General features: G+C 42.6%; 2 protein-coding genes across 3 annotated transcripts; both read left to right on the forward strand.

Annotated features, from left to right (window-relative positions):
- The first annotated feature begins 1,172 nt into the window (after window positions 1-1,172).
- cdk16 (cyclin-dependent kinase 16) lies at window positions 1,173-17,916 on the forward strand. The gene is made up of 17 exons (XM_041945631.1): window positions 1,173-1,302; window positions 4,810-4,995; window positions 5,643-5,798; window positions 6,384-6,502; window positions 7,073-7,201; window positions 7,321-7,377; window positions 7,983-8,097; window positions 8,326-8,420; window positions 8,562-8,624; window positions 9,486-9,609; window positions 10,461-10,581; window positions 11,551-11,648; window positions 11,780-11,885; window positions 13,243-13,285; window positions 13,578-13,668; window positions 13,760-13,834; window positions 14,161-17,916. Exons 2-17 carry the CDS (start codon window positions 4,872-4,874, stop codon window positions 14,196-14,198), a joined length of 1,554 nt encoding a protein of 517 aa, XP_041801565.1. The 5' UTR covers window positions 1,173-1,302; window positions 4,810-4,871; the 3' UTR covers window positions 14,199-17,916.
- An 813-nt stretch (window positions 17,917-18,729) lies between these two features.
- On the forward strand, window positions 18,730-22,178 carry LOC121612620 (zinc finger protein 454-like). Of its 2 annotated transcripts, XM_041945634.1 has the most exons (3): window positions 18,730-19,314; window positions 19,620-20,186; window positions 20,811-22,178. In XM_041945634.1, exons 1-3 carry the CDS (start codon window positions 19,143-19,145, stop codon window positions 20,852-20,854), a joined length of 783 nt encoding a protein of 260 aa, XP_041801568.1. In that variant the 5' UTR covers window positions 18,730-19,142; the 3' UTR covers window positions 20,855-22,178. The 2 variants fall into 2 exon arrangements, with proteins under 2 accessions (XP_041801568.1, XP_041801567.1); XM_041945633.1 differs by having other exon boundaries at window positions 18,731-19,314; window positions 19,620-22,178.
- Window positions 22,179-22,911: the final 733 nt, after the last annotated feature.

Below are 22,911 nucleotides of genomic sequence, written 5' to 3' on the forward strand. Positions count from 1 at the left end.
AGGATTGTTAGAAAGGAAATCAAACCCCTCATGAATATTCAGCAGACTCTGGAGAGGTGCTGCTCTGTTCTAACAACACCTGCACAAATATGACCCTCATGGAAGAGTCATTCGAGGAAAACCTTTCATCGTCCTCATCACAAAATTCTGAATTTTGCAAATTCAGAAGGCATTGCAAAGCCTGGGCCGGTTTGGAAACAAGTCCTGTGGACCGATGAGCAAAGTAATGTTTGGAGAAAAAAAGGGTGCGTAATTTCATGAAAAGAACACCAACTGTCCAGTCCTGCTGCAGCCAGTGGACGGGGAACATTTCACTGATAGAGGGAAGAATGGATTCAATTCAAACCAGCAAATTCTGCAATGAAGCATCACAGCGTCTGTAAAAAAAAAAAGCTGAAGATGAAAAGGGCATGACTTCTACAGCATGGACTACCTTAGGAGGACCATGCTGAAGGTTCTGCCGTGGCCCTCACAGTCCCCTGACTTAGACATGACTGAAAATCTGCAGATTTCTGTAACTTCATTGACTCTGAGGTCAGCTGCAGATCTGTATTTTGAAGTGGTTGCAGTTTTGGACCCAAACGGCGGTTATAATACGATACCTGGAAATGTGGAAGAAAAGGAGTGTGGCTGGCAGGTAGCTGCGAGGTGATCCTGAGGCACATAGAGAAAAACACGTTAGAACACACAAAACACAACAATGCTTAATCATTTTTCAATAACCTTTTTAACGAACATTATTGCTAATGAACAGGTATGAAAGACAAAAAATTAACACATAAACAACAACCAAAGCAGCACAGACTAAACAAAAGCCCAGAATTTCAGCACATCTGCAAAGTTCAAAACAACACAATAGGAGCACCTGCCTTCACCTGTACCTCTCCTTTCATAAAAAATTACTTTCCATCTCATCCATTTTATTATCAAGACTGACAGTTGTAAAGTAATATTGATGAAGCACCTTCTAATGTGTAAATGTTCTGCCTGAGTCCTAATCAGTGCTGAAATTAGAATACGCCCAACGCTGCCACAGCTGATGTATATCACATCAAAAGTTATAAAAGATTGAAGCTGATTGATTAGTTTTAGGTCATTTAGGACCGGGCTGCACCATATTATCTGCTGTGACGTCATTCTCGGTACGGTGAGTGTCTCCGCCAGCACGCACCGTCGGAGCGGAGCTGAGCTGAGCGGACCAGCAACATGGCTGCAGATTACTGGGAGCCAGAAAGATCCGAGACTCTGTCAGGGTGAACCGAGCCAAAGATAACCCGGGACAGACCGGGACAAACCCTCCCGGTGAGTAATATACACCGCCGAGCTTAATGTGAAACCGGGAAACCGTTTTATTTCAGTCTGACGGTGCTGTTAACGGAGCAGCAGCTTCAGAGATAAACCCGCTCCGCCTCCGCTGCTATTTATAACACACTGCAGGACATAGACGGGTCCCGTCTTCACCACACTAATACAGAAACATGTACCCTAAAGGGAAAGCACACAGTCAGTAGACAGTATCACAGACATGAGAACCACAGGGAGCCAGGACAACATAAACACTAGCTGCTAGCCGCTAAACACAGAAACACACGTATCTGCTAGTATTTACGCTCAGTGAAGCACAGTGACGTCACGGCATGTTAGCCGACAGGCAGAAACCTGTCAGTCAGTCAGGTGTTAGCCTGTTAGCTGTCAGGTAGATGACCTGTCAGTCAGGTGTTAGCATGTTAGCTGTCAGGTAGATAACCTGCCATCCAGGTGTTAGCATGTTAGCTGTCAGGTAGATAACCTGTCATTCAGGTGTTAGCATGTTAGCTGTCAGGTAGATAATGTGTCAGTCAGTCAGGTGTTGGCATTTTAGTTGTCAGGCAGATGGCATCAGTCAGGTGTTAGCATGTTAGCTGCTGTCAGGCAGACAACTTGACAGTCCGTAAGGTATTGGCATTTTAGTTTTGATTTAGATAATCTGTTATTCAGGTGTTAGCATGTTAGCTGTCAGGCACATAACATGTCAGTCAGTCAGTCAGGAGTTAAAATATCAACTTGTGGGCTGTCAGGTAGATAACCTGTCAGTTAGTCACACGTTAGCGTGTTAGCTCTCAGGTAGCTATCCTCTTGGTCAGGTCGTTGCAATTTAGCTGTCAGGCAGATAGCTTGTTAGTCAGTCAGTTGTGAAAATGTTAGGTATCAGGAACATAACCTCTCAGTCAGATGTTGGCATGCTAGCTGTCGGAAAGATAACATGTCATTCAGGTGTTAGCATGTTAGCTGTCAGGTAGATCATCTGTCAGTCAGGTGTTAGCATGTTAGCTGTTAGGTAGATCATCTGTCAGTCAGGTGTTAGCATGTTCGCTGTCAGGTAGATCATCTGTCAGTCAGGTGTTAGCATGTTGGCTGTCAGAAAGCTTAGCATTTTAACTGTCAGGAATGTAACTTGTCAGTGTGTCATCTGTTAAAATATTGGCTGTGAGGTAGATGTGTGTGTGATTAGTCGACGAGTCAATTAAATGTTGCTTCCCTTGCTAGTCAGCACCAGAAATACTAATTGGTTCAACCTGTTATTATTGCATTATTAATGTACACATTTAAATTACAGGATTCTCCAGGATTTCTGTTATCTGGTTATTACTGTTACTCCTTTTCCTGGGAAAACGATATATTTACATCTGTTTTGTCATTCTTAACTTTGTAACTTTTGCTGCCACTTGGCCAGGACGCCCTTGGAAAAGAGATTTTTAATCTCAATGGGTCAATTTTCCTGGTAAAATAAAGGTTTAATAAATAATGTCTGGTGAAAATAATTCCTGAGTTAGATGTGAAAATATTCCTGCTCTATGCACTGCTTTCCCTGCTGCTTCTCTGATTTCTGCCCTCTCATTTCTGTCCTGATTCAGTGAATTAAGAGTTTATTTAGACCAACAAGAGTTGGTAGTTAGTTTTGTTTTGTTTCTTTCTTAGGCTGAAGCGTTTCATGATGATAAAATTACTGTATCTGTGACTGGAGTCCGGTGGCTTTGGTGAGTGCGATATAGCAGCTAGTTCTGGTTAACCAGAAAGGCTCTTACTCAACAAAATGATCTAACTCCTGTGGGATCCTTCCCATACTGTTGTCAGACACTTATAACAATCGTGGACTTCAAAACATGGGAAAACAGGATCCATAAACACAGGTAATATTTGACCTGAATATCTCTATTTTGTCCAGGACATTGAAATCTTCCAGGGTGGCAGGGAAACCAGCATGTATAGCTGAAGTAATTTCACCGGACATTATGACCGGATAGATTTATGTACGTAGATTTGGTATGCAGGCCTCTGAGTCCAACGTGGTTGTCTGCAGCATGGGGGCACTGCAGGGAGCAGTCCGGACTCCCTTCATTTTCACCCTCTACACTCCAGACTTCACACACAAAACAGCCAACTGCCACTTGCAAAAGTTCTGTGATGCCTCTGATAGCGTTGGCCTCAAGATGAGGATGACGCGTAGTACAGACAAGGGATTTGTGCATTTGATCCCAGCGAAACCACCTCCAGATCAGTGGTGGACATGTGCAGGTGCAGACACTGTCCTGCTACATCAGTGAACATCCAGGGAAAGGACATTGAGATGGTGGAACCTTACAAGTACCTGGGTATTCACATGAATAATAAAGTGGACTGGACTGACAATTTGAATGCACTACATTAGTAAGGTCAGAGCAGACTGTTTCTGGCACCTTTTTTTACTCTGTGGTGGCACCATCCATCTTCTACGATGTAGTCTGCAGGGGCAGCAGCATCTCAACTCCTGACAGGAAGAGACTTAACAGACTGGTTAAAAAGACCACCACTGTCCTTGGGTGTCCCCTCAACCCAGTGGACTTGGGTAGTAGGAGATAGGAGGGTGATGGCTAAGCTGTCATCCCTGATGGAGAACATGTCCCACCCCATGTAGGACACTCTGACAGCACTGGGACTGGGTAGCTCCTTCAGGGACAGACTGTTTCCTGTGTTTGCTGCTGTCAGACTTCACAATCAACACTGCTCTCAGTAGACCACACAACCCCAAACTGACCCATTCACTCATGTGCACTATCACTGCAAACTAAACTGTGCAATGTCAATACCTTGTATGTGCAATAGTGCAAACTCAACCATTGACTTTTATTATATCTTGCTCTTTTTTGATTATATCTTGCTTGCGTTTGTACTGATGTGTCTTACTATTAAACTATTAATAATGAAGGATTATATCATCTTGCGTCTGAGTTTGATAGTTTGTTCCATAAGAGGGAAATGTTACCAATATCAAGACCAGCGTGATTACTTACCGGACACTGACCCTGTCAATAGAGAGCTGACCCTGGATCTGCCATTGATGATCAGCCTCTGGTGCCTCTCACAAACTCTTATAAACTGTTTGTTTGTGCTGAAATCGGTGTTTAGTTTATTTATCCTTAAGTTTATTTTGCTTTATTAGAAATCTTTACCGACCAGCTGTTGCTTCACCTGCTGGTCTGCTGAGTCCTGTAGACTACATAATACATACTACATAAACTAAATTTCTAAATTTGTTAGTTTCTGTTCAAATATGTCTTTGAAAGTCTGTACGATGGTTTGGTTTTCAGTGTCTAGTTATACTGACGATTATTGATAACTACAGATTTGTTTCTGTTCATTTCCAGCTGCTGATCTGTGAGCTCACAGTTCAGTTCTGTTAGTCTTCTGCTTTGAAAGTGGATTTGCAACCGTTGTCCTTCACAGTGAAATGTTTTTGGCGTTTTTACATTTTGGTATTCTTGCCTTCATTTTCTGTGCTTACCTGTCCAGGTGTGGTCTCCAGGCTGGCTGCTCCGCCCCCCTCAGCGTCACTGCCCCCCCGCCCCCCCCTCATGGAGAGGATGAGGAAGATCAAGCGGCAACTGTCACTCACTCTGGGGCGGGGAGGGGCCGGGGGAGGGGACAGGACGCTGAGTGACACAATCAACCAGGAAGTGACATCACACAGTGACTCAGGTAACACACACGCACGCATGCACGCACGCACGCACGCACGCACACACACACACACACACACACACACACACAGACACACAGACTCAGGTGTTATCGGCAGGTGGGTGATTGTGATTACTCCTCCAGAATGAGGCTTGTTGTTTAGAGGACCTGAACCTGGTCCTTGTCTCGTACTAAGATCAGACCCGCAGAGACCAGAGCTAATGATGTGTTCAGGTGATCCTCATGTCAGTCAGAAATCTGAACACTGCTCTTTGGCATGTATAGAGGCAGATTAGGGCTCCAAGGTTCTTCACTGCGAATTAATCCTCTTTTTGAGCACAAGTATCTTGTGTTTAAATTAACCCCTGCAGTCAGAATTAACTCTCAGTGTTCCAGTTTTAAACTATGATCAGTTCTACTGTTAAACTGGGACCAGATTATCATCAAATGTTTATAAAATACTGACTTATGTGTGAACGCCTGAACCCAATGGGAGATAAAACACTGAGGACTGAAGTACACATCAGGAGCCGAGTGCACCAACGTTGCATCTGACTTAGAACTGAAAGTTGTGACCAGCTTGATGATTAGTGCACCATTTTTCAGTTTTCTGTTCAGTTTTCTATAACCTGTTTTTTCTTCTTATTCTTTTTTCCCCCAATCAGAGGTGGTGTCTCTTCGTGGTTCTTCTGGAGGTTTGAAGGTTCGAGGTTCGTCCTCTTCAGTTCAGTCTCTCCTTCAGTCGTACAGCAGCTCACTGAGGAAACCTCGAGGCCTTGGACGCAGCCTGAGTTCCTACCTGAACCACACCGCACGACTGGGTATTAATACTGCAAATACATGTACAAATACTGCACTGCCTGAACCACACCGCACGACTGGGTATTAATACTGCAAATACATGTACAAATACTGCACTGCCTGAACCACACAGCACGACTGGGTATTAATACTGCAAATACATGTACAAATACTGCACTGCCTGAACCACACAGCACGACTGGGTATTAATACTGCAAATACATGTACAAATACTGAACTGCCTGAACCACACAGCACGACTGGGTATTAATACTGCAAATACATGTACAAATACTGCACTGCCTGAACCACACAGCACGACTGGGTATTAATACTGCAAATACATGTACAAATACTGCACTGCCTGAACCACACAGCACGACTGGGTATTAATACTGCAAATACATGTACAAATACTGCACTGCCTGAACCACACAGCACGACTGGGTATTAATACTGCAAATACATGTACAAATACTGCACTGCCTGAACCACACAGCACGACTGGGTACTAATACTGCAAATACGTATATGTGTGTGTAACTGTGTGTGTATGTGTGTGTATTACTGTGTGTGACTGTGTGTATGTGTTTGTGTATTTTCAGAGATAGTCCATGAGGATGTGAAGATGAGTTCAGATGGAGAAAGTGATCCGGCTTCTTCTTCAGACGGTGTTCAGAGTCCAGTTAGAGTGAGACTGAGAAACAAGAAGATCTCTACTGAGGTACACACACACACACACACACACACACACACACACACCTATACACAGAGGACTTTCTTTAGACGGCAGCTAATGTAACTTAAATAAAGCACGTGAGACTGGATGTTTTAGTAATCAGACTGACTGTAGTTCGTGTTGTTGTGCTTCGCCTCAGTCCTCAGACTCTCTCAGCAGCCTTGACTTGTTTTTAAATTTCAGCATTGAAACAGTTGTCTTGCACTCTGTGTTTTGTGTTGGTCTGTGCAGTATTTACCACTCCAGAACACCCGGTGGCGCTCTAATAGGCCGCGCCATCTTAGCTACAGTGCCCACAGTACTGATCTGTGGATCAGACTCCTGTCCCAACTTGTTGCTGCATCAAATTCAGAATAAGCAGATATTTACTAAAATCAATGAAGCTGAAGAACTCAAACATTAAATATATTGACTTTGTGCTGTTTTCAGGTGATATAAAAATGATGATCACATTCTGTTTTATTGATGTTTTACAGAGCTTCCAAATGTGTGAAAATGGGGTTGTATGATTATAAATGTAATTATAGTTGTCTCTCTCTCTCTGTTTTGTTTCAGGACATTAACAAACGACTCTCGTTACCGGCTGACATTCGTCTCCCAGATGGTTACCTGGAGAAGTTTAATGTTATTGGTCCAGCTCTGTTTGAGCAGCCAATCAGCAGGCGGCTCCGCAGAGTGTCTCTTGTAAGCATGCTCACACTCTTCCTGTTCCTGTTGTGTTTTGTTCTGTAGGAGCTTTGAAGTTTGTTCTATATTAAGCCTCTCCTTTCTGTCTGTCTGTCTGTCTCTCTGTCTGTCTGCAGTCAGAGATTGGTTTTGGAAAACTGGAGACGTACATCAAACTGGACAAACTGGGAGAGGTGAGGACACACCTGATGATGTAAGTGGTCTCCTCCTGTGGGCAGATCACTCTCAGTTAGACGGATGACCTGTGCTCTGTTGTTTGTTAAACACTGAAGGGTCTCAGTTACCTCAGGAACTACAGTCATGCTCTGTTCTCTCAGTTGTTTTGGCAGTCCACTGTCTCACCAGTTTAGCTACCACTATAAGTAGAGTCCACCAGTATGAGTTCAGTACAAGTCATGATGGAGGAGATCTTAGAACTTTTGCAGGTTGAAGTGAAGTCAGATGTTTGTGAATAGTAAAACTGGTCCATTTCCTGTGATGTGCCATCCAGCCGGACTCACTGCAGGTGACAGAGGAGGTCTGCGATCCAGGATCCAGATCCAGAGTGTCAGGGTCAGTTGTTTTTCCCGAACGTTCTAACCCAACAGGTGAAGCAAGGCAGGATGGTGTTGAAAGCTCTGGAAACAAACAACAGTCACATCAGTCCTTAGCTGTAGTCCTGGACCAGCAGGGCCTGGAGCTGAGTAAGAGACTGATGATTGATGTCTCTCTCACCTGTCTCCCTGCCTCTCACCTGTCTCACTCCCATCTGTTTCCCTCTCTACCTGTCTGACTGTAGGGGACCTATGCTACAGTGTATAAAGGTCGCAGTAAACTGACTGATAACCTCGTGGCTCTGAAGGAAATTCGACTGGAACATGAAGAAGGAGCTCCATGTACTGCCATTAGAGAAGGTACTACAGTACTTATACTGTACTACAGTAGTAATGCTACAATACTAATACAGTACAACAGTACTACTACTACAGTTTGTATGACTACAGTCTCAGTAGTACTTCAGTAGTCTGTATTACTGCAGTCTCAGTATTACTGTTGTATCAGTATTACCTCAGCATCAGTAGCATTGTGTGTACTGATGTGTTTGTATTAATGTGTGTGTATATGTGTGTTTTTTCCCTCAGTGTCTCTGTTGAAGGATCTCAAACACGCCAACATCGTCACACTTCATGACATCATCCACACGCAGAAATCCCTCACATTAGTGTTTGAGTATCTGGTGAGACACGCACACACTCACGCACACACTCACACACACACTCACACACACACTCATACTTCTTATTATTTATACACACACATCTTATACACACTGTTATTTTATTATTGATCCTCTGAAGATGTTTCTTGTATGTTTCAGGACAAAGATCTGAAGCAGTACCTGGACGACTGTGGAAACATCATCCATGTTCACAACGTCAAAGTGAGAAAACCGACCTGTCACCTGCTGTTCACCTGTCGCTCACCTGTTGTTCACCTGCTGATCACCTGTTCCTCACCTGTTGTTCACCTGTAGCTCACCTGTCGCTCACCTGTGGCTGGCCTGTTGCTCACCTGTTGTTCACCTGCTGTTCACCTGTCGCTCACCTGTAGCTGGCCTGTTGCTCACCTGTTGTTCACCTGCTGTTCATCTGTCGCTCACCTGTAGCTGGCCTGTCGCTCACCTGTTGTTCACCTGCTGTTCACCTGTTTCTCACCTGTTGTTCACCTGTAGCTCACCTGTCGCTCACCTGTAGCTGGCCTGTCGCTCACCTGCTGTTCACCTGTTCCTCACCTGTTGTTCACCTGCTGTTTACCTGTCGCTCCCCTGTAGCTGGCCTGTCGCTCACCTGTAGCTGGCCTGTTGCTCACCTGTTGTTCACCTGTAGCTCACCTGTCGCTCACCTGTGGCTGGCCTGTTGCTCACCTGTTGTTCACCTGCTGTTCACCTGTCGCTCCCCTGTAGCTGGCCTGTCACTCACCTGTTCCTCACCTGTTGTTCACCTGTTCCTCACCTGTTGTTCACCTGTTCCTCACCTGTCGCTCCCCTGCTGTTTACCTGTCACTCCCATGCTGCTCACCTGATGCACATCTGTCGCTACCTGCTGCTTAACTGTCATTCAAAAAATAAGGAAATAAAAATCAATGAATCATTAAGAAAGTGATATTCCACCTGCTGGAGTCAGATTTAACCTCGCCTGTGCAGGAGGCTCTGCCTGAGAAACCCTCCACTTTTTAACATACTTGTGAAGAAGCTGGTTTGTTTTGGACCTTCTCGTGACTGTACTGGTTCTTCTCTCCTCAGCTCTTTCTTTTCCAGTTGCTGCGAGGTTTGTCGTACTGTCATCGGAGGAAAGTTCTGCACCGAGACCTGAAACCCCAAAACCTGCTGATCAATGAGCGAGGAGAGCTGAAACTGGCAGACTTTGGTGAGCGCACTTCATCTGTTTCCTGCTGGTTTTAACAGGTTTCTCTGCAGAGTGAACGATCGTCTCAACACCATTATTGTCTTTATGTGGGTGATTTATGACTACTTTACCACAAGCTGCAGCAAACAACAGATCCTCCTTGTACAGTTATCTGTTGTGGTTCAGTCCAACAAGTAGGGCCAGAGAGTAAAATATACTGAAAGCCTTTGGTGGAATTCCTGTCAGATTTAAATCAGAAGTAACTGATTAGGACAAATTCTGTGTGTAAATGCACCAACTATTCAGATTGTCCTCCTGTTCAGCAACATCTGCAGCGAGTCCCCAGGCCTCTCTAACTCTATGTATTTATTGAATTTATTTAAAAGCCGCAGCATACAGCCCAAAACATACATATATAATTCACTGTAGTCCCTTTGCAGCTCTGAGCAAAAAACATCCTATCCAAGACAGCCTATACAAAGCGGCGCTCTGAAGCACATCACAAATGTATACTTGACTTCAAAGCAAGTCATGAAGAGCATGGGATCAGTGAGTTCAGAGCTGATCAGACGTCAGTTGGCTCTGAAAGCACAGACTGAGCTGCAGCTCCTCACGTTGTTCAGGCAGGGTGTTCTATTGATTTGTGGCTGTTACAGAAAAAGCCGATTGTCCAAATGCAGTGCGGTGATATTATATGTTACGATCTTGTGTGGAGGATATTCTGGCAGATCTAGTAGAATTTTCGGATCATGCACTTTTGCTGACATCTAATTTTGTTACCACGGAGGAGGAATTAATTTCTAAGTTCCTCTGGAAAAAGTGTGAAATGAACTTAAAGTAGTGATGTTACTCAGGTGTTGTGTGTGTTTCAGGTTTGGCTCGAGCAAAGTCGATCCCGACAAAAACATACTCCAACGAGGTGGTGACGCTGTGGTACCGACCGCCGGACATCCTGCTCGGCAGCACCGACTACTCCACTCATATCGACATGTGGTAACTAATGTAGCACTATGGTAGTATACTGTAGTAGTACTACTACAAAATGATAATAATAACGATAATAGTGTTGACTTTATTTGTAGATGCAGCCCGAATGGCTTAATAAAACAAGATCAGTTGAAAAATAAACAAACGTTATAAGTAAAAAATAAGCAATAATAGCAATAAGAGAAAGACAAACAGATTCATCACAATGCACCAAAATATAACAACGATACCAGCCAGGCGAGAACTGATCCTTTTTTAGTTTTTAACTTCTTTTTAGAAATTCCAAGCGAGTTAGCTTAGTTAGCTGTTCTGAGATCAAAGTGGAGGTTGTTCCACAACCTGATTTCTCTCAGACTCTGCAGAGACTTCTAAAAGAAAGGCAATGGAAGATCTGGGAGTCACTGATTTATGAAGGTGCTAGATTATGTAAGGCTTTGTAGATAAGTAAAAGGACTCCATAATCAATTGTACAAGACACAAGGAGCCAGTGCAGTGATGCAAGCAGAGGTCCAAATCCTGGCTGCGGTGTTCTGAAGTATCTGTAATTTGACTTTTTTAGGAGATTCAGTAGTTAAACATGTTCCCAACAAGAAACTAAGAATAACAGATCAGGTCTAGCCCCTGGTTCACCCCTGAATCATCAAATCTGGTCTTCTTAAGAGATAAAGCTTGAGCTCCAGCTAGACGTTCTGGGGACCCCTCCCACTGGCTTGCCTTCACACAAATTAGAAATAAATGCGCCTTTTCAATAAGAAAAGCTAAATCTTATTATTACTTAGCTTCCATCTCCAGCTCTGCGTCAGATCCATCCATCTGTGATGAACATAAACTGAGTCTTATATTTTATGAACAGCAGATTAACTGATCCAAACTAAACTGTCTGTCTGTCTCTCTGTCTGTCTGCCTGCCTGGGGTGTTTATCTCTCTACCTTTCTCTCTACCTGTGTGTTCAATTACCTGTCTGTCTGTCTGAAGGGGTGTTGGTTGTATCTTCTATGAGATGGCGACAGGTCGACCTCTGTTTCCTGGTTCCACAGTGGAGGAGGAGCTTCACTTCATCTTCAAACTGCTGGGTGAGAACCAGTCAGCTGGCATCTCATCAGTGAGAGCCAGTCTGCGTTATTCGTTTTTATTGACAGGAAATTGTGTATTTTGTGTATATCTAATGCATTTGATGCGTTTTGCGTGTATTTGATGTCTGCAGGTACTCCCACAGAGCAAAGCTGGCCTGGGATCAATTCTAATGATGAGTTTGTGGCATACAACTACCCTCAATACAGAGCAGAGAGACTGAGTAACCACACTCCCAGGTACACAACTTTACTACACAGACGTACAGAAGTGTTCTGCACTGGCCTACACAACTATACTCAGTACATGACTCTACTGCACTTATATACACTGGCCTCAGGTGTTGTTGAAGTTGAACCACCAACATGCTAAATGACTTCATCCAAAGTACTTTACAAGGTTTTGCTGCTCATTCATACGTTACCTCGAATACGGACGGCAGCAAGCCACCATGAAGGGTTCTGGCCAGACCATCAGGAGCAACTTGAGGTTCAGTTTCCAGCCCACTCCATCATCAGAACACACCCAAAACACAGCAAGATGTCAAGACAATGAAGGAAAGGGGGTCGCACTGACTGAAGAAACCATGTTGTCATCTCAAAAGTAGCTCGGGGGTCTGAAAAGTTCTGAAGTTTTCTCCAAGCACAACTTCTCTGTTCATGTTAAACGTAACAACAGACTGAGACAGCATTTGGTCCATCCAAAGGACCAGATTCCCAAATGTCTCAAGAGCGACACTGCATATGTGGTCAATGTCAGCGAGGAGTGTAAGGAGCTATACACACTAAACAGCTGCTCTATCAACGCCTGTCTCACACAGGTTAGCAGACTCCTCTGGACAGGACTCGGCAGGTTTCACACATTTAATGATCATGAGGTACATATCCCTGATGTAGAGGACAGAGTGTCATCTTATCCTTAATGTCACCAGAACACTTCCGAGAATTTGCAGCACATATTTCATAAGCATATTCTACACATAACCCCTCCTGTGAGGGTGTAAATCCTACAGAAGGAAATGAATTAGTACACCAGTGATCACAAAAAAATCAAGCTTTGTTGTGTATCGTATAAAATTATAGTCAAACTGTAAATCAATATATTTCCAAACAATAACAGATCAGATTAATGTTACTAATAATGATCTAAACCTGGACCTGGAAAACTCTCCTGTGGCCCCTCCCACGGGCGACCGTCCTCATGGACACGTTGTGAACCTTCAGCTTCATAAACGATGGAAAAACTGATTGTCTCATTGATGAATGCGCAGAGAAGCATGAGGCCTATTGATTATATTCAGAAATAACATTAATAAGTGACTGTAGAGAAACAATGAAAGTGTTTCTCTACAGTCACTGAAAGTGAGAAATTGGTTAGGAAAAATGGAGTGAATGAAATGTTTCTGTACAGAAGTGAGTTAGAAGAATGTCGAGTGAACAGTAGCGTGATTTCATTTCAGTGACAACGTTGGATAGACGCTTAACATTGACTGATGTAAACGCTCGCTAGCTAGGTTCAAAGAAGTAGGCTAACTGTGTGTGTGTGTGTGTGTGTGTGTGTGTGTGTGTGTGTGTGTGTGTGTGTGTGTGTGGTCAGGCTCAGCAGTGAAGGAGTGGAGCTGTTGTCAAAGTTCCTGCAGGTCAGTAAACGTCTCACTGTGTTTCTGTGTTTTCTGTCCAGTTCAGAATAAAACCCAGCGTACACATCTAGACTATTAAACCACAGTAACTCTCGATAAATAGCAATAACACTCATAATATCTTCACAGAAGGTGAGAGACATCATGAACTGTGATCACTTTTTCTTCGTTTGAATAAGGACAGGATGTGACGTCATGTCTGAAAAAATGAAACTGTTTGGTTTCCTCCGTACGATGACGTGATGAGAAAACTGGATGATAAAGATTCATGTAAAGTTTGTTTGAACTGTAGTTTGAGGGGAAGAAGAGGATCTCGGCGGATGAGTCGATGAATCATCGTTATTTCAGTAACCTTGGAAACAGAGTGAGGACACTTCCTGACAGTAAGTTTAAACATGACCTCTGACCCCCACGTTTGATCTGTGATGTCACTGAGCACGATGACGTCACCAAGTCACTCTGTTGTTGTTTCAGCGACATCGATCTTCAGCCTGCAAGAGATTCAACTGGAAAAAGAAACAATCAGACCGACAGTTACACCTGATCCAGGTAACACACACACACACACACACACACACACACACACACACACACACACACACACACACACACACAGTCCTGACACAGCCAGTCTAGATGCTTCCATGAGAAGTGACAAAACAAAACAAAAACAAAACCTGAGCTGGTTAAAGAGTTTCTTCACAAGGTCCATTTAGTACTGTGGAGGAAGATCATGTGATATGACTGAAAGCTCCAAAAGATCAGCTACGATGCGTACCTTGTGGTGAGACTGTTTTGTCGACTGTTGTTTCGGAGATCGAAGTTGAAGACGAGGCTGTTTGTCGAGTTGTTGGTTCATTTTTTTTTCTGTCCAGCGAACAGTCCGACCAGGAGGCGGAGCCTGCTCTTCTGACATCGTCAGGGAGGTGGAGTCTGCTATTTTGACAAATGGAGGTGGAGTCAGCTGCAGGACAAGCAAAGGGAAAATTAAAGAAAAAGGAAATGATTTTTTTTCTGTGAAACTGCTGCTGAGGAGCAGGAAGTGAAACAAAAGACAAACTATAGTCTGAAATTATTGTTTATCAAGAGAAGAAGATGGCAGACAGACAGACGCAATAATGAATCACAGCCGCCATCTGACCAATCAGTTAACAGCATGTTGTTACTAACGGCAACAGATTCACCTCAGTACACGAAGGGATGACTGAGTGAAAGATGTCGGAGTGAATTCTGTCTTCCACTTTCACTGCACAGTGTGAACGTGCAACATAACATTTTTAAAAGACTCCTCACAAGGTCCTGGAAAACCTGGAATTCTGTGATGCAGCTTTGTTGTCATGGAAGCACCTGGGAACAGTCAGGTATCACCTGTTTGACAGCAGCACTGATAATTAATTCGAACCCTGTTTCACATCGTAAACGTCAGTGATGACATCACAGAAACAGACAGAAGACTTCCTGTCTGTTTCAGTTACAGAGAGAACACAATGATAGAAACATCACGGAAATGGAAGATCTGTGGAAAAATTCTCATTTTTGGAAAATGATTGATGATTAAGTCTCAGTCTAGACTGCAGACTTTTACTTGAGTTAAAACTTTAGTTGTCAAACGTCAAACTAACAACTGAAAGTTCACACAGGAAGTGCTGCGGACAAACATTCTCACCTGTTTAACAGTCAGAACTGAGTATAAACCGAATGTGACTGAAGATGATGAAGAAGAGCGTTGTGTTTTCTGCAGCTCTTTCTAATCTGTGTTTCTGCTGCAGAACAGCATTACATTGACAGTACTGTGTTATTTATTAGACAGCAGCCTGCGGGAGAAGCCATTTGTGTTCAAACAGAAATCTGCAGAAAAGTGTCAGTTTTATTTTGAAAGTGTGTTCCTGCTGTTCTGCATGTGTGTGTCATACGCTCACACTGTACACTGTAATACTGGAATAATATATGTATATACTAGTACTGTAAAAGTTACAGTAACATTGTTAATATATGCATATATTATACTGTAAATCTGCAGTAAACAGCTGTGAGCTGTTTTCTTTTTGTTTCTTGCTGTTTGTCACAGTTAGTTATCAAGTAATTTATTGTTTGTGTTTTTATTGGAGGTCAATAAGTTGTTTTTGTCACTGAGTCAGGAACCACAAGAGGATGACGTGTTGCCGGCTGAGCCTCAGTCAGAGCGTCACAAACACAGCAAAACTTTATGTTTACATTGCCGAGTCAGTCAGGTGACCATCAGCTGACACTCAGCCAACTGTCAGCCAACAGGGAGAAGCCTGAAGAAGGGTTAACTCTCACCTGCTCAGAGTCCAGGTGTGTGTGGGTGGGGCTTCCACAGAGCCCCGGGGCAGGACTTACCTGGGGACGGGGTTTTGGATTGTGTCTGATGGCGGGCTCAGTCCAGCGTCGGGGTGAATCTTTGCCTGCGGTTTGTCAGTTTCAGGTAGTTTGAGATTCTCATTCCTTTAGACAAGGTTTGTGATTTCTTTCAAAGAGTTTTTGTAGGATTTTTTTTCAGGTTTAGGAGCGTTTATATTTTTAAAATGATGTTGCTGATGTGAATTTTTATTTTTTAGCTGTAAAATATGTAGAAATAGAGAAATATTGATCAGAAACAGTAATGATTGACCAGTGTTGATAAGAATGTGCTTGACTCAGAGGAATCTCAGTCTTTAATCTGCTGTGACATATGTACACATTTGTTTGTGAGAGCTTCTGAACACACAGCACTCATCAGGGGTTTCACAAAAGCATCGAGTCATTGAATATCAATATTAGCGGTGGACACTGTTTTAGACTGACTGTTCGTCTGTGCTTTCAGCACACTGTCATGATAAAGCAGTGGCGATGCATCTGCAGCAGTTATGCAGCTGTTGGGTGTTTGGCAGGTCATAGTTGTCAGGCTTGGATTTAACACTGCAGTGCGGGACACTAAAGAACAACAGAGTGGAAATACTTCACGCAGAGACCGATTTTCTGTATTATGCCTTGTTAAATAAAATCAATTTAAAGTATTCAGAGAAGGAAATACTCGAGCACTCTGATGTTTTTACTGCAGTCAAACAGCATCTCCAGCTCAGAGAAGCTGCTGCAGATTCAGTCCAATCAGATCAGAATCTGTCACTTTTCCCCGGATTAGTCCTGCTCACATTAGTTAACTCTACTGCTCCTATTTGAGACCTTGTTAGCAAGAACTGATCATTGTTATTGGATGAAGAAAATAAGATATATCTCCTGCGATTAACTGACTAGTCAACTACTATTTGGGACAAGTTGATGAATAAAATCCAGCAGTCGCCATAGAACCCATAACATGAAGGCACCTCTGTCATGTTTTATTGATTATCACTGGATTCATTTGTTGTTGATCAGCAGAAGTCTTTAATGTCAAACTAAAAGAAGCTAATTTCTACAAAGTAATCGATTCCAGAAGTGTCCAGAACATGTCCAAAGTGTTAAATGTTGGAGTACAGAAACAAGAAACTGTCAGAGCATGAAAAACCTGTGCAATGAAGGGTTGTGTGAAAATATTTTAATTCCATCCAGACTCAAAGTGAATAGGCAATAAAAACGTGAGGGGGTGAGTCCTCTTTAAAGGCAGTCAATCAGAGACGAACTGCAGCTTCCAGCTGTTTCTGTGAACGATGTTGGTGGAGGAAGTGATGTGATTGGGCAGAGTGGAAGTGAAACTTCAGTTAGCCATGTTAGATTTAATGATGAATGACTGTTGAATGTAACTACCAATTGTTAATTTGGTCAGTAGTTTACAGTAATAATGTGTACAGAGTTAGTATTACTGATCATTTTTAATCTGCAGTGTTGTGTTGTTCTTCAGCTGCTGCTCAACTGCTCAGAAAACAGCGTTTAGATCTGAAAGTGAAGATCGGACGTGTCTTCAAATGTCACTGATCTGTACAGACTTTTGTTTTCGGGAACATGAACTGATGTGAAACAATCCGGATCACTCAGTAAACCTGTTTCAGGAGCAGGCTGCTGGGATGTGGTGGATAAAAACAAATGTACGTGTAAACACCTCATAGGTCAACAGGTTTGACGCCTCGTTTCTAATCACCAGTTAAACTGCAGAGACAAGAAAGAGTTCGAACGAAAACGAGCCACTGGCCTCAGATCAGCACTGAGAAATATAAACAGCTCATTGTTACTGGTGATACTGGTTTTCAATTTGAAGATTGAATATGATGTGAAGTCAGATTTGAAAAAGACGTAGAATGTATTAATTAGTTTTTCAGTCTCTGGTTAGTTTACTCCTGTCAGATATTTACCTTGTTTGTTGACCACAGGGATCCAGAAGCTGTTTTCTCTGCTTTTGTAAATGAACTAACACGCTTTGTTTTGGTTGACACCATACCAAAGTTATCTGCAATATACTGCACTGCATGATGGGATTCTTCCAGATAACTTCTATGCTGTTTATTCTTTGAATATTCTTCCATCTGCCAAGAAAAGCACTGCGACGTATCTGATGCTATAACTGATCTGCATACTTGAAATATCAGCCCAAGTATGGAAAATGACGTATATCCTGTTATTGTGTACAATTATGTTTATTACATGTATTCTGGACATATTTACAGTATATAAATATACATTAAAATTCTTTATGTTGGTGTTGGTTGCTTATTTTCTATTTGTCAGATCACATTAAGTAGTTTTTACATGAAAACAGTTCACACTTGTACTCAGCCCCCTTTTTGGAATCAGGGTTGAACTGTATGTAGGAAAAAGTATACATATGCATAGGTTTTGTACTTAAATAAAAAAAGTAATATTGCACAAGGTATGAATATGATAGCAGGATGAGACAAGACATAACCTGCAGGGCAGCAGTAGTATGACACTGTGTCCTAACTGGCATATGTCCAAATCTGTCTCCTTTTACACAAAAACCCCGTCTGTTTGGAAGAATTTTCTTTCTTCAGGGATTGCTGTGTGTACATGGCACTACTTGAGATCAATGAGAGAGCAGGGAGGCAGTAATCAGCGCACGCAATACAGTCATTTGTGTTAGTGAAGCTATTGAAATATTTCCATTTCATGAAGCAAATCTGGATGCTTGCTAGTTAAATGATGACAGTCAGAGAAGAAAGGTGTGTAAATCAACACGCACTTAAAGGGAGACATTTACACTAAATCCAAATCAGAGTATGGATATTAAGTAAAGGAAGTACATGGAAAGAGATAGTATTAATTGTTAAAATTAATGTACACTGAGGAAGACTGGAAAACCTGAGGGTGGCAGTAATGCGAAATCGTGGACGCAAACTGCCGTCAAAGAAGAAGAAAAGGAAGCGGCGGACGGAGAAGAAGTATTACCGGAAGTGCTGTCACAGCGGCTAACGTGAAGTTTTGCCGTTATGTTTGACCTGCGTTGGTATAAGATACGATCGGAGTGAACCACCAGAAGCTGTATGTGAGGATGAACACTTTTTTTTTTTTACCTTGTGTAAATATTCGGGACGTTTCACCACAGAGTCATCACCTGTTAGCGAAGGAAGCTAATGGAGGAGAGCGTAGCCTGCTAGCTGGAAATACACGGAGACAGAACACGTAGGTGTTCTTATCCAAACTCTCGTTAATGTCCGGGACGTGTTGTCCCTGTAGGAGGTCCGCCTCGGAGCAGCTTTGATAGAGACAAACTGTATTTTTCAGGGACCAAAAATGTCCAGATAAAACTGCCTGGCTAGACTATTTACAAAGGTTTTACATCAGACGTATTTCCTGTTGTCGTACAAAGCTAACGAAGGTAGCAAAAATAATCTAATTTAGCAACACGGTGTGCGTCAGAGTGACCAGTCCGTGTGTCTGAAGGGAAAGTTAACCAGAATTTGTCACAATGTCCAAAGTCCAAACGCTGAAAGCTTTTGTCAACCAGCGACTAACTGCGGCAGCTGAAGAGATATTTGAGCGGTTTGAAAGAACGATAGCAGAGTACGAGGAGGAACTTTGTCGACAGCGCAAACTTCTAGATGCCAATTTGAACCCCGATGTCCGGTTACACAGAGCAGGTTTGTACACTCTCACTGTTGTGTTTTCTTTAAACTGCTGGAAACCAGCTGCCACCCAGTGACTGTAAATAAAGATGTGTCCCACTCCACAGAAATGTAGCCAAAATATAAGCGCTGCCAGCTTGTGCGATGCAAAACACATGCTATGCTTGTCTTTTTTAGTGTGAATGTCCTCTGAATATTATGCAGAATCAAGTGCAAAGTTTCGCCACACAGTTAACAAAGTAGTGGCATCAGTGGTTTAAATGTTAACAGGAAAAATAGACGTGTTCCTAAAACACATCTATATATTTGATTATTTTCAGACATCCAGCTGCTGTTGGTGAGTAACAAAAAGGCTCATCGTGAGCAGCAAGAGCGGAGCCCCAAACCGGCCCAGAGGGACCCACCCGAGCTGCCGCACATTAAAGAGGAACAGGAGGAACTCTGGACCAGTCAGGAGGGACAGCAGCTTCAAGGACTGGAGGAGGCCAGGACATTCACTCCTGTCCCTGTGAAGAGTGAAAAAGATGATGGAGAGAATCTTCAGTCCTCACAGCTTCATCGAAGCCAAACTGAAGAGAGCAGAGTTGCAGAGAATCTGAAAACAGAAGCTGAAGGAGAGGACTGTGGCGGATCAGAGTCAGCCAGGAACTTAAATCCAGATTGTCATTTACAACCAGCTACTCATGATAAGACGCCACACTCTGAACCTGAGACTGATGACAGTTGTGATTGGGTGGAGAACAGGGGATATAATACTAAAAAAACATCAGTTAGCTCCTCTGAGTGTACCACGAGCTCCGACCACAAGGGACATCTGCAGAAACCCGCTGGAATCCAAACAGGAGTGAAACCATTTAGTTGCTCAGTCTGTGGTAAAATACACCCCTGTGAGTGCACCTTAAGGACTCATATGAGACTTCATGTTGAAGGGAAACGTTTCAGCTGCTCACTTTGCGAAAAAACCTTTAAAAGTAAGGGAAATGTCGTGAGGCACATGAGAATCCACACAGGGGAGAAACCCTTCATTTGTCCTGTGTGTGACAGAGGTTTCTCACACAACTCAGCTTATTCCTCACACTTAAGAGGTCACACAGGAGAAAAACCTTTCACCTGCTTAGTTTGTAAAACAAGTTTCCGTGATAGAAGCACTTTGTCTAGACACGAGAGAATCCACACTGGGGAGAAACCATATTGTTGTTTAGTTTGTGGTAAAAGATTTGCACGACAAGGAACGCTGACGCAACACTTGAATGTCCACACGGGGGAGAAACCATTTAGTTGAGCGTTTGTGGGAAGAAATTCACTCAGCACACTCTTGTCAAAAAACACAAATGTGTGGGTAAGAGTAGCGTAAGTCAATGAAGCTGCAGAGAAGCTTGTTGAGTCAATTTCTTCCAGTAAGATTGAAGCACTGAGGGCAAAACTTGGCTCAGCACTGTTCAGTTCTGACCTCAGTTCTTTTCAGCTAGGATGAAGCTAGGTGATCATTTTAATTCTGCTTTTATTTGTAGGGCTGGCCATCGTTAAAAAATCAATAGCAGTACCAATACCTTGACTTCTACCGATGAGGCAGCTGTTCAAAGACCTGGGAGCAGCTGCAGAAACGGCTTTTACTCTGCATACTTTAATCAACCTGGATAACTAAACTGGACTACAATGAAGAAATGGATGCAATGTTTGTACAGTATTTGACTGTTTAAGATATAAATAACAGTCAAAAAGAGCATTAATAACTAACAGTAGAGGATAGCAACACACCATTGTAGCATCTCGTCTGCCTAATCTGAAGAAGAAGAAGGGAATAAACTGTGGGTGACATTTGTGGTACTGGAAAATAGTGACGTCTTACTTCCTCTGTGCTGAAGAGCAGCTAGCCTGGAACTGCCAACTTCAGGTGTATCTCTCCTTTTACCCGTCAGTCAGTGACATCAACACCACGTTTGCCTTCAGAAACACTCTCCAGGTTATCCCTCACCCTGACAGCGAGGAGAGGATGGCGATGTGGTGAACAGACTCACTGATGAGCAGATACAGGTTAGCAGCACTAGCTAGCTAACAAGCAGCATAACGATTACTTAGTTATCAGTGACGATGAGCAGCTGGTGGTTAAAAAGACAAAAACAAAAAAAACCTTTGAGCTGTGTCTCTGGGTGTAGCCGTGGTTTTCCTTCATGCTTCTTCTACGTGTAACATCAGACAGCCAATCACCAGCATTATTACATCTTGGTACAAGCATGCTGCATGCTTATTGACTCACTGAAAATGAGATATTCTTCTTATGTATTGAATGACGAGGCATTTTCAGTACTTCACTCCGGCAAGCATTTAATGATCAGTTAAAATATTTTAAGTTGTTTCAGGTATTTTCTGAAACGAACTGGTATTTTTCTTGATTTTAGCTTGTTTCAGGATTAAAATTTGTTGAAACAAGCGATTTTTTTTACTGGAATCTGGTTATAATATTATATCTGATAATAATATTCCCACTGTTAAACATATGCTTTCATTTGTTTTTAGTTTTCTGGTGATTTATGACATTAATCCATTTTAAACCTGTAAATACTGGAAGAAAGAAATATTTGTAGTGCATGATGTGAAGTAAAACATGTGCAAGTGTACTCGACAATGAACCTAAAACAAGCAGTTTCTGGCCTGATTCACGCTTTTTGATGATGATGAAAAAAGTGTTTTAGTCATAAATCATGAACTCATCTGTTTCTATAGTGACAAACAGGAATGAAAAATCTCATGTAGATCACGTCTGTGTGATGATACGAACACACTGATGTTCAGTAACTCAGGCTGGTTGTGGGCTGCTTGGAGTTTTTGTGGATCTTTTGTGGATTTGTTAAGGAAGAAGAAATAAAGAAAAAGACAATTACTGGTTCTGCTGCAGTGACTTTAACTGTCCATCGCGAGTCCAACAATGTTATAGTTGTTCTCTTTACCCTCTTATCTTTGGGGTCACTTTGACCCCATTCAGTGTTTCATATTTGATTTAATTTTTTGGGGAAAACTGGATGAAAATAGCATGCTATGTTTTTAATATCCTGTACACATTTTGCATGCATTGACATTCTTTGGGGTCAATCGAGCAGCAGACTGTCTCAGCTTAAGAAAACATAAGAAACAAACATTACTGTTTTACACAGATTTGTTTGTGGCTGTTTTGGCTGATATGTTGAGGTCACTATGCTTCAGGATCCTAACATAACATAACCATACCTGTAGTGATAGTTCATACAACATGATTCCTCTGAGAACTCTGTGGGGGAGGGGAACTTTGGTTCCCATGAGGACACTGATGGTTCACACAACACAGTGGAGGGCCAAACATGAAAGAGCTTTACCATTTTTCTTGGTTCTGTGTCTGCGCTCTCTTTTTGCTCTCAACTGAAAATGACCTCTAAGCAAAGGTTAGGGGCAACAGGTCAGCAGAGACACCGCCCCCTACAGGAAGTACACTGAACTGTATTTATTTATGAACAACTGCGTCCACAAACTCTGAGCTGTGTACTGTGTCTTTCAGCTGAGTAGTGTCTGTAGTCCTGGTCTGAGAAGGACAACAAACAAACTAACAAGTAACAAAAACCAGAATTCAAGACAACACGA

The sequence above is a fragment of the Chelmon rostratus genome, chromosome 10 (genome assembly GCF_017976325.1).
Source record: "Chelmon rostratus isolate fCheRos1 chromosome 10, fCheRos1.pri, whole genome shotgun sequence".
Taxonomy (NCBI): Eukaryota; Metazoa; Chordata; class Actinopteri; order Chaetodontiformes; family Chaetodontidae; genus Chelmon; species Chelmon rostratus.